General features: G+C 37.1%; 1 protein-coding gene across 1 annotated transcript; it reads left to right on the top strand.

Annotated features, from left to right (window-relative positions):
* Window positions 1-9710: 9710 nt before the first annotated feature.
* Window positions 9711-10421, top strand: LOC110902007 (uncharacterized mitochondrial protein AtMg00310-like). The gene has a single exon (XM_022148752.1). The coding sequence runs from the start codon at window positions 9711-9713 to the stop codon at window positions 10419-10421; it is 711 nt and encodes a 236-aa protein (XP_022004444.1).
* Window positions 10422-12703: the final 2282 nt, after the last annotated feature.

The following is a 12703-nucleotide window of genomic DNA, read 5'->3' as shown; positions in this document are numbered from 1 at the left end:
TTACGGGTCCAGAGATTGTAGTGGACGCCACAGAAAAGATTGCACAGATACGACAACGCATGGCGGCAGCACGCGACCGTCAGAAAGCCTACGCGGACAAGCGTAGAAAACCATTGGAATTTGAGGTCGGGGACCGGGTTTTATTGAAAGTTTCACCCTGGAAGGGTGTGGTTCGATTTGGTAAACGAGGCAAACTGAATCCGCGGTACGTCGGACCATTCGAAATCTTAGAAAAGATTGGTAAAGTAGCCTACAGATTAAAACTACCAGCTGAACTCGGAGCAGTTCACAATGTCTTTCACATATCGAACTTAAAGAAGTGCCTATCAGATGAAAACCTCATCATTCCTTTTAAGGAACTCACTATCGACGAGCGGTTGCAGTTCGTCGAGGAACCAGTTGAAATCACGGACCGGGATGTTAAGGTCCTCAAACACAAGAGAATCCCTCTTGTTCGAGTTCGTTGGAACTCCCAGCGTGGTCCAGAGTATACCTGGGAACGCGAAGATCGGATGAAAGAAAAGTATCCCCAGTTATTCGAAACCAATGCATCCACTTCTGAGGCTGAAGCTACTACTACTGAATTTCGGGACGAAATTCCAAATCAACGGGGGGATGATGTGACACCCCAGGAAAACCAGTGAACGATGTAACTTACCTAGCTTCCTCAGTGAGTGCGTACCAAATTTCGGGACGAAATTTCTTTTAAGTTGGGGATAATGTGACAACTCGAGTTTCTGACTTTCACTTTCGCATTAAATGCGCGTTGACTTTGACTGTTTAGTAGTTGACTTGTTGGATTTGTAATTGTACGCGTTGTGTTTTAATGAAACGTGTTGTCATTGTGCATACATGTAACTACTTGTGGTTGTAAAAGATAATATTGGAATTATTATTTATTACACTTAGTCTAGATCACGAAACATGGCATACTGTTCGAAGGATTCGAAGGACCACGAAAGATATCCTTCGATTCGAAGGATCAGCTTTCGGTTCGAAGGATCTCGAAACATATCCTTCGACCAAGGACCCTATCCTTCGACATCTTTCGGCCCAGCCTTTCTGATGGGCTTGGCCCATTTCTGTGATACGTTTATATACGTGATACATGCAAACCGGCAGTTATTTTTCAAAACCCTAGTGCTATTGTGTGTGTGTGACGGCATATAGCAAACCTACTCTCTGTTCGAAGGATTCCATACCGTAATCCAGATTTCCGGTTAGTGTGATGTTGTTTATGATGCTTTGATTTCATGATTTATAAATTGTCTTGCAATATATTGTTAGTATGTTAATCGGATCTGTTTTGATGATGTTCAATGATGATGTCTTGTGGATTGGCCATGATAACCGGATATGTATGTTGGTATTGCAATATGTCGTTTGCGTGTTAACCGGAATATGTATGTTAATCGGATGTAGGTTAATCGAATTGATCATATTGTAATCGGACATGTTTATGTAATCGGCACCTATGTGTAAATCGGATAGTTTGAATGATTTTGTTATTCAGATTAGGGTTCTTGATAAACATGGGAATCATGCTTGTTTGATCTTGTTGATGCTAATTGATTTGTGAAATTGGTGTTAATTGATAATCAGTTAGGAAAAACTTGGAAACTTTGAGAAAAAACGTAACTGACATTCCGTAACTGATGTTCATCGAAAGATATTAGTAATCGAAACATAGCTGTGACCGAAAGATACCTGTCCTTCGAAACATAGGTGTTGACCGAAGGATAGCATTGACCGAACCATAGTAGTGTTGACCGAAGGATAGCTTTGACCGAAAGATAGTGTGTTGACCGAAACATAATCTGTGTGCCGAAGGATAACTATGTCGAAACATAGCTGATGTGTCGAAAGATAACCATGAATCGTAAGATGCTAACTGTGTATCGATAGATGTGTCGAAACATATTTGTGATGGTTGTGATAATTGTTAGACCGAAGGATGAGCAATATATCGAAGGATGGGTAAATGTGAATCGAATGATAGTTAATGATTAAATGCGAAATGATACGTGATGTGCCGATATGCAAACTGACTGTTATGTGAACATTAAATTGCATGCGTATCATTGTGAACATGAACTGATTTGTTATACGTGCATACAATAGGACGTGATTAATCACTTGTGAGTGCATAACCTAGCATACCGAGCAAACCAAGGTGAGTTCACACAGCCAAGGCATGGGTTCCCAGGGTGGGAATGGGTTGGATGATTATTTGTGCATACTTTGATATTATAACGAACGATTAAACTGTTGATGCTTACGAACTGCCTTCGCACACACCCTGGTCGGTAAAGACTATGGTCGCGAACGAACTACTCAACTGCCTTCGCACACACCCTGGTCGGTAAAGACTATGGTCGCGAATTGATTAACCGCCTTCGCACACACCCTGGTCGGTAAAGACTATGGTCGCGAACTATACGAACCCAATCTTCGCACACCTGCCTGGGAGGCCGCGATGGAACTAATCATATGGAACGTAACGATTAAACCATTACTCACACAATACGATATTGAACTTTAAACTGTGAACTCGCTCAACTAGTTTGTTGATTATCTGCTGCATGCCTTGCAGGACCTTAGGTACTTATGGAGCTTGCACTGGAGGAGCGGGACGTTGTGGGCAGTGGATTATGAACGCTATGTTTAAACATTTCGAATAATTGAACTTATGGTTTACTTGGGTTATTCACTTATGCTTCCGCTACTGATACTATGTTTGTTTTGAAACATCAATTGTATTGAATGAGGTTTTACGAACTACTTTATTTATGTTATGCTATGTTCAATATGATTGATGGCTTGATCCTGGTCAGTCACGCTCCCAAGCGGTGGTACTCCGCGTGTGGGATTTTGGGGGTGTGACAGAAAACACATAAATAAGTGTTTTACCTAAAACGCAATGCACCAAAAACACAAAGAAATGTCTTATTTGTAAAACGCAATTGCCAGAAAACACTTAAAAATGACTCATTCTAAAACGCAATGGACTGAAAACATCTCAAAATGTTTTTACCTAAAACGCAATGACTAAAAACACTTCAAAAATGTGTTTTACCTAAAAAGCAATGACTAAAAACACTTAAAAATGTGTTTTTTTTCTAAAACGCAATAGCCAGAAAACACATAAAACTCTCTTATTTCTAAAACGCAATGGACACATAAAACTCTGCCCCTTGGACCCCGCCAGGGGCGCTGCCCACGGACCCCTGTCATGATCGTAAAACGCAATGACTAAATAAAAAACCCAGATCGTAAATATGAAATTAAAGAATTTCTTACATGGATCGAAGTGATTTCTTCAACAATTGACGAATTTTGAATGATTGAAACACTTATCAGCGCTCGAATCGAACGAATCGAGTGATTATCTCCAAAATCACCGGAAAAAACGAGATTTTTTATGAAATTAAACTGGGTTTTCTTCAAAAAAGCTGAAGAACACGTTGATCGGGTGTTTGAATCATTGATTAGGTTTTTTTTAGGTTTTTGGGGTGGGGGGGGGGGGTTAAGTTTTTTTAGGTTTTTTAGGTATATTTGTATAGTAACTTTGATAGTTGGTGGTAATTACAAAAATGACACCTTGTCTTTTTGAGTTTTCCTTCAATTTGTATGTTTAGTATGTTAAGATTATTTGTATAAGAACTTTCCCGTAGTTTTTAAATATTAGTATTAACCCCTTTAAACGGATTTGTTCATTTTATTGTTCTTGCTGTATTAGCTAGGGACCATTTTTTAATAATTTCAAGCAGTACAATTTATGTTATATATTTTGTGCTCAACATTCTTACATACATCCTTCTGGAAGAAGAAATAATCTATCAAAACCACTTGAGGACAAAAGGAGGCAATGAAAGGATCCATCCCTAAGGATGTTTCATTCTTTAGCTCTTTACATGTTCTTTAATAATTTTATCTGTATGGGTTATAAATACTTTTACAATGATTTAAAAAACTTAACAATTGCAAAAATTATAGTCTATACCAAGCTATAGTAAATGACTACTCAAACAGTGATATTAAGACTAAGGAAATGGAGAATAATCCGAATAGGATTTGGTTATTAAATTAGGGTAAACTAGAACATAATCCATTTAATAAATGAGTAATAAAACTAGTGAAGATTTTTCTAATATTTATTAGGTTTTCTTCTAAATTTGTATACTGGCATTATGGCTAATGGAGATAGATATTATCTGGTGGTTCCGCTGATAACACGATGATAGTCTAATGGTCCGAAAGTGATAAACTTGCCGTTAAAAAAAAAATTATTTCACCTCAAATTCTCAAAAGGTACTTGTTTCTATAAAAAAATTAAACTATATAATAGCTAGCAAAACACATAAAACAAATTTTAATAACAGATCCCAAGCTACCCTAAATGATTGGTTTCAACGCATATACCTAGCAAACTACCAACTGAAACTTGTCATGCATCATTGCATTGGTCACTTGTACATTATGCATACAGAACATGTATCTTACATTTGTTTATAGGTCTATTTTCTAATATAAAGTATTACTTATAAACGATAGAAACTATAAGTATAATAGTATATAATAACATCATATATTAAGAATAATTTAATGCTAAAAAACTTTTTTCTAGTGATAATAATAATTATAAGTATATGCTAAGAAACAAGTTAGCTACAGTGAATACTAAAATAACTGGTTTGTGATGAAAGTAAAAGTGGCTTTTTTTTCACTTAGGTAGTGTTTGGTACGTAGTAACGAGAGACGGAATGAATGGACCATTACGAGAGAATAAAGAAAAAAGAGAATTTGGTTGGTCCATGGAATGGTATCACCCATTACGAGGGAATTGGGCTGTAAACGAACCAAACGTTCAGCGAACAGTTCGTGAAGTGTTCGGCGAGAATTCGTTTATGTTCATTCGTTTAATAAACGAACGAACATGAACAAGAATTTTCATTTGATTAATTAAATGAACGAACGTGAATAGAGGTCTCGTTCATTCAATTGTGTTCGTGAACGTTCGGTAAGGTGTTTGTGAACATTCGTTCTTTTGCCTTTGTTTATTTTCGTTTGTTTGTGTTTTAATTAAAGATTTTTGTACTTTCATATGTTTTATCTTTGTTTTTTATATTATTTCATTTTTATTTATTTTGTTACCCTAACAATTAAACTAATAAACCCTATTTCTACCTTGTTTATGCATCATTCTTCTTTCCTTTATCATTATTTACATTGACGAATATGATCAACAACCGTTCAACAATTAAAGCTTCAAGTTCCAGTGCTACTCTCTGGGCCATCCACTTTTAGCCTTCATCGCCGTTTGCTAAATTTATTTGTGTCCGTGAACCGTTCGCGAACACGGTTATTTCCTTAATGAACGAACACAAACATAAAATCTCGTTCGGTAAGTGTTCATGAACCGTTCGTGAACATATTTATTTCCATAACGAACAAACACGAACAAGGCTTTGTTCGTGTTCGTTCGGTTCGTTTACAACCCTACGAGGGAATGAAGAAAAGGATGTTTGGTTAATCAATGGAATAAAATCACCCGTTATATAAGGAATGGACCATTACAAGGGAGTGAAGAAAAGGATGTTTGTTTGGTTGTGACCCATTGCCAGTAACAACCACCGCGACCACCATCGTAGCCGCCACCCACCTGTCACCGTCACCTATTGTTGCTGCCACCTCGCCACTCACTGCCGCTACCTATCACTACCCAGCGTTGCCACCCACAATCATAGCCACCGACCACCACCACTCACCACCGAGTTTATTATTTCGTCTTTTCTTGCTTACCAATAATACACGGTAATAATTTATTCCATTCCCACATGGTAACCAAACAATACATGAATTGGTAATGATCCATTATATTCCTTCGTCCATTCCATTATCCCATACTAAACAGACGTAATAGAAGTTTCACACTTTTGTCATGCTCATATTCATGTTAAGGTTCAAAATTTAACAAATGTTGTGCTGTGAAACATCCAAATAATTCTAAATTATTATATGTTAGGATTAAATATATAATTATATATGTATTTAATTATATAGCCATGATTATCATGTGTATTGTATTATATCAAAATACTATTATACCTTATGAATATTACTTGGTAATTCTTAATGACTCGTATTACCCTTATTAACTAATAAAGATTTCCCTGTGAGTGTATTTAAGAAGATAACTAAAGAGGGTTATGGGTAAGACAATTATTATAACATCACAATCTTGACCTCATTTCTCTCCATAATCACGAGTTCTTCATCCCTTAAACTCGGAATCACCATCACTCATATACATTCTAAACGGTAACCAGATCAAGTTGACTGACATGTCAAATTCTATGGTTACATCTGTTTCTCAACTATCTGCTAGCTTGAATGCTGTAATAGATATTAGAGTTAACTGCCATTTTCGTCCCTGTGGTTTGGTCACTTTGGCCATTTCAGTCCATTTTTCAAAAATGCGCCATTTTCCTCCCCGACGTTCTGGAAAGGTGGCATTTCAGTCCAAAAATCATAACCCAGTTAAGTCAGTTAGTAAACAAGGACTGATTGTGTAAATTTGTAACATAAAGGACTGATTGTGTAAATTTGTAACACCACCACCACTAGCCTTGCCACCACCACCACTCCGCTGCCACCACCACCACCACCGCCACCACCGCACACCGCCACCACAGCCACACCGCCACCACAGCCACTGCCACCACCACCACCACTTCCGGAACCGCCACCACAGCCACACCGACGTTCTCGTTTTATACATTTTCTAGAACGTTTACGTGCAAAACGAAATGGAGGATGCAGATGATGGAAGTGGTCGATTTGCCTGAATTCGGATGAAGTTGCAGGTTCCGGTGATCACAGCTCGGCTCCGTTCATCACCACCATTCGAAAGCTTCTGAAACAAGATCATCTTCAACGTTCATCTCCTGCAACTTCTGTTCGAAACATAACTTCCCGAAAAACCGATTCTGATTCCGCTCACCGCAATCTCCATTCATCACTGTTGTTTCGACATAAGGCAACTGTCCGTTCATCACCGTTCATCATCGCTCAAACCTGCAACATCACCATCTTCTCCGGTCATCACTCCGAACATCATTGTTTTTCACCCCTCACTCCGGCGACCACCATCGTTCCGCATAACCCGACAACCTTTATATCTCCATCGCATACCTCGCCGTCGATCACTTTCACCACCGTAGCACCATTCTCCGACCACCCTTCTCATCTCCGGCTAACCTGCAACTCCGGTCACCATTGTTGTCATCATCGGACATCATTCCCGTCATTCATCATAATTACCATCATACCATCTCCACTGTTGTCACCTTTGTCACTGTTTGAAGCAGCGTGAAACGGGTTTTGGTTTTGGACACACAATCTTTCATACAAGTTCAAATCTTTCATACACACAAAAACCAAAATGACGTTGATGGTGGTGGTTCCGGCGGTGGTGGTGGTAGTGGCAGTGGTTGTGGTGGCGGTGTGGCTGTGGTGGCGGTGTGGCTGTGGTGGCGGTGTGGCTGTGGTGGCGGTGGTGGCGGTGGTGGTGGTGGTGGCAGCGGAGTGGTGGTGGTGGCAGGGCTAGTGGTGGTGGTGTTACAAATTTACACAATCAGTCCTTTATGTTACAAATTTACACAATCAGTCCTTGTTTACTAACTGACTTAACTGGGTTATGATTTTTGGACTGAAATGGCACCTTTCCAGAACGTCGGGGAGGAAAATGGCGCATTTTGAAAAATGGACTGAAATGGCCAAAGTGACCAAACCACAGGAACGAAAATGGCAGTTAACTCTAGATATTATGTTTACATGTTTTCCACTACATACTCACAGAATTAGTCAACATTATATTCATAGTAAAAACATAAATCGGTTACTTAGTACATCCACAATAACTTTCTTTTATTTTCCAAAATTTTTAATTAACGAATTTGACCCATTAATTTTTTTAATAATATAATTTTTCTGTAATAATTTGTATGTTTGTTTAGATTTTCTCTACATGCTGGTATAAAATCTAGTTGATAACCAAGTTGTATTCAAAATAGAGTGCACGCTATACGAGTGACGGTACGATGCTAGTATCCTGGCGAACAAAATAATTCAAACTGAACAACGATACATGGTTTTTGAGAGATGTAAAACACATGTTGATATTTTTCAGGTATAAGAAAACTTTATCTTTTTTAATTTCTATTTTTGATTGTTATAGCGAGTGCTAATAGCATAACGAGTAGAAATGTTACCGAACAAATTCCCGTTGCGTAGCGCAGTGAATTTCCCTAGTTAAAACTAAACATTGGTGAAGAAAAACATGCCTAAGAGATGGTAAAACATATTAGGATACGGGTTAAGTCAAAATGGATCGGGTCACAATTATTTTTTGAGTTTCTAATAGTTTATGTTAAAGAAAAATAGCACCCGAAATGTTGTAATCGTCAAATCAATACGACACAAAAAATCAAAGGGTACAACATAAGATTTTTTTATGGGTGTTGCTAAATGTACCCTTATTTTTCTTATTTTTACTGGTTATACTCCCCCAGGAAGTTTTTATATTAAGTTATTAACTATATATGTTGTTTGATCAATTTTGTTATTTATTTCAAACTAGGTTTAAAGAAGTTCGCCGCGTTGCGGCGAATTTCTTTTGTTATTTAGTCTGTGTTTACTTGTGTTTTGAAATCACTACGAGCGTGTTGCGAACGAAACTGCTGACAAGAATAAAAAGAAAATATAGAAAAAAACACTAAAAGATAACCGTAAGAAAATCAACCAAAAAGTTGTATGGTAACGATATTGTTCGTATGAAACTCGTGGTCAGATATGAGCAAATTATTCTGGGTACCGGTACCAAATTTGCCGAACCGAAAGATCTTAAGTACCAATTAGGTACCGACTTTTGGCATTCCTGGTACCGGTTTACTACCGTTTTTTACCTTCATATACCGATACCGTAACAGGTATTTTCGGTATCAGTACCGATTCTGTATCGGTTGGCACCGAGCTCATCCCTACCCCTAAAACTAAAAAAAGAAAAAATTAAAAGTTGAAGAAAATCAACAAAAAAAAAGTTTGTACGATACCGTTGTTCGTACGGTAACCGTGATCAGGGATGAGCAAATGGTACCAGGTAGCAGCACTTAACTTCCCGAACCAAAAGATTTCCAATATCAATTCGGCACAAACTTGTTTTCTGTATTAGTGCCGGATTTTACCTTCATGTACTGATACCGAACAGGACCATCACGGTATTTTCGATACCAATACTGGTTCGATACCGGTTGATACCAAACTTATCCCAACCCCTGATATGAAAAAAAGATTAAATTTAAAATGTAAAAAAAATAACTATTATTATAATATTAAAATAATAAAAGTATTAAAAAAACTATATATTATTATAATATTAAAATCACTATTCAATTCATTTTATTTATTAATATATATAATATATATAATATATATAATATATATAATATATAATATAATAATTATAATTATAATAATTCTTAAATCTTGCATTTTTCCTTTTTTTGCTATCACTCAAATTGTCTAATTCTATCATATTTATCCGTTTAATTCCTCATTTGCTGCATCCTAAGTGAGGGTATTTATGTCTTTTAAACTTTATGATTTTAAATCTAATAAAAAATACAAACATCTATTGGTCTTCTGTCTTCATGTTACCGGCTCGGATCATTAATGAGCTTGAAGCTTGTATGCGTAACTTCTTATGGTCCCAGGAGAGTTCGTTTTCTAACGGAAAATCTAAAGTTTCTTGGAAGGTCGTTTGCACTCCGAAGTATGAAGGAGGTTTGGGCATTAGACGTATTGGAGATATGAACAAGGCTCTTATGTCTAATCACATTTGGAGCATTGTTTCGAAGTGGGATTCTCTTTGGGTTGAATGGGTGTATAGTTACCGATTAAAAGGCAAAAACTTCTGGGTGTGTAAAACCCCATCTAATTGCTGTTGGTCTTGGAGAAAGTTGGTTCAACTGAAGCCGCTTATTAGGGATCATATATGGTCGGAGGTAGGTAATGGCGCTAAAACGTCAGCCTGGTTCGACTACTGGTGTGATATAGGTCCACTCGGTGACTTTATTTCGCCGAGAACCATTTCTGATGCAGATTTTACGCTGGACGACACCGTGGCTAACATTTACTCTCATGGTTCTTGGTCTTGGCCTATGGCATGGATAGATCTTTTCCCGGTTCTCATCCAACTGGATCAGGTACATTTGATTCCGACAAAACCCGATAGACTATTATGGAGAGATGGTAGTGAAAAAACAGAGTTTTCTTCTTCGGGTGTTTGGCATTCAATTCGACACAAAATTGGTGCAACATTGTTTGGTTTTCGCAATGCATTCCTAGGCATGCTTTTATGATGTGGTTGGTAATTAAAGGTAAACTTTTGACTCAAGACAAAATTTTAAATTGGGAGATGTCGCGGAGGAAGAATATGAATATGATGTGCTGCCTGTTATGTTATAAGAATTTTGACTCTCATTCGCACTTATTTTTTGAATGCGAGTATTCCTCTCAAGTTTGGCAGATTATTCGAAATAAGGTGGGTATGGACATGGTCAGGCCGAAATGGACTGATATTGTTGATTGGTTGCTGGTTCGAGCTCGGTCTAAAGCGGCAGGGATTTATGTTGCTAAAATTCTGGTTGCTGCTGCTTTGTATTTCGTTTGGCAGGAAAGAAATGCTAGATTATTTAAAAATCAGCTGAGGCCTCCGGAGAAACTCAGTGAAATTATATTATCAACGGTTAGATACAAGCTGACGGGAGCCAAGCTAAAGAATATTACAAGGGTGCGAAGACTTCTTGAAGAATGGGAGATTCACAAGGGAAATGTGGATGATGATGGCGGCTGATTTGTTTTTGATTTATGTTGCAAATTCCTAGATTTTAGTCTAGTGGTTCTAGTTTGTTGGTGTTTTCGTTTGTAGTTGTTTCCTTTGTCTCTACTTTCATGGGACATGTCTCATGATTGAACTAGTGTAGACTCTCTACACTACTTGTTTTTTTCTTGTTTGTGAATATATAGAATTACCAGGGTAACCCTTTACCAAAAAAAAAAAAAAATACAAAGAGAAATTACGACAATAAATTTTTGAATTTATATTTGTATTTCATACTCTATAATACAAATATATAAAAGAATAATTATTCTCGTGATTTTTTTAAAAAAAAAAGGATATATCATCAATTCTTTTTCTAAATCATATTTAAGGGAAAGAGTTAAGATAGCTTTTTTGCAGTAATAAATCCAATGATTTTTTTAAATTTTGTGGTTAATGGATATGGTTTTGTGGTAATTTTATGTTTGATGGTTTAATGCAATGGTTTAAACAGATTTTTGATGCAATGGTTTTAACTTATCCAATGTGAATGAAACCAATCATACCATGTTTTTTATTCGAATTATATAAATGTCAAATCAGTAGTTAAATCAGTTAATTTGTTCCGGTTTAGATAGTTCTATGGGTTATGTCCACCCCTCTAGCTCTCAGTTGGTTGTTGGACCGGGTGTTTCCTTGTGAGACTCCGGTTCGATTCCCGGCAAAGGCAAATGGGTGTGACATGTGCGTTATGATGGTGAAAAACCTACCGAGAAGAGTTTGATCCTGAGCGTTACTCCGGTTTTTATCCGGCTGTTACTCCAGCGAGTAAAATCGTGTGAAAGCAGTACGGTTTCCGGGGAAAAGCCTTCGACCCAAGACTGGTTAACTCAGCGTTGGCCCTGCTATCTGGGCCCACGTTCTTGGAGAGGGTCCGCAATATACGGATATGACAATGGTCACCATTAGAAGTTCACCTTTAAAAATAAAGTTCTATGGGTTTCTAATGGTTTATGAACACTTATAAATGAGATGAATACCAAATCAAAGATCTTTGTGTTTTTTTTATTAAAGTTATGGGTTGTTTGTTTACCTCTTAATGAAGCTCTTAATGGTTTAGAACTCTTACTGGTTCAGCACTTAATAGTTCAAACTGTTTGTTTCGTGAGCAGATGTCTGGAGGGTTCAGACATTTGTCTCTGAATGATTAAGTATTATACAGAGTCTGAATGGTTAAGACCTCTAATCTGAATTGGTCAGAAATTTGCCTTTGAAGGGTTAAGCATTATACTGGCTCTTAATGGTTCAGACCTCTTACCGGTTCAGTACTTAATGGTTCAGACCTCCTCTTACTGGTTCAACACTTAACCATTCAGAAGTTGTCAAACAGCCCCTTATTTACAGTAACAAATATGATTTAGAAAATGAAATAATGATATATATTTTGTTCAAAAAATTTATAAGTTTATTATTGTAATTTTCTCTATTTTTTTTGTTAGGTTTAAAATTATAAAATTTAAGAAATATTGGATATATTATTAGAAAAATACTTAGGGGTTGTTTGGCAACATCTGAATGGTTAAGTGTTGTACCAGTAAGAGGTCTGAACCATTAAGTGCTGAACCAGTAAGAGGTCTGAACCATTAAGAGCCTGTATAATGCTTAATCGTTCAGAGGCAAATGTCTGACCAATTCAGATTAGAGGTCTTAACCATTGAGACTCTGTATAAATCTTAACCATTCAGAGGCAAATGTCTGAACCATTCAGACATCTGCTCGTGAAACAAACAGTCTGAACCATTAAGTGCTGAACCAGTAAGA

This window comes from Helianthus annuus, chromosome 13 (genome assembly GCF_002127325.2).
Source record: "Helianthus annuus cultivar XRQ/B chromosome 13, HanXRQr2.0-SUNRISE, whole genome shotgun sequence".
In the NCBI taxonomy this organism is placed as follows: Eukaryota; Viridiplantae; Streptophyta; class Magnoliopsida; order Asterales; family Asteraceae; genus Helianthus; species Helianthus annuus.
The sequence above is the reverse complement of the archived record's forward strand: the minus strand, read 5'-3'. Positions and strand labels throughout refer to the sequence as shown.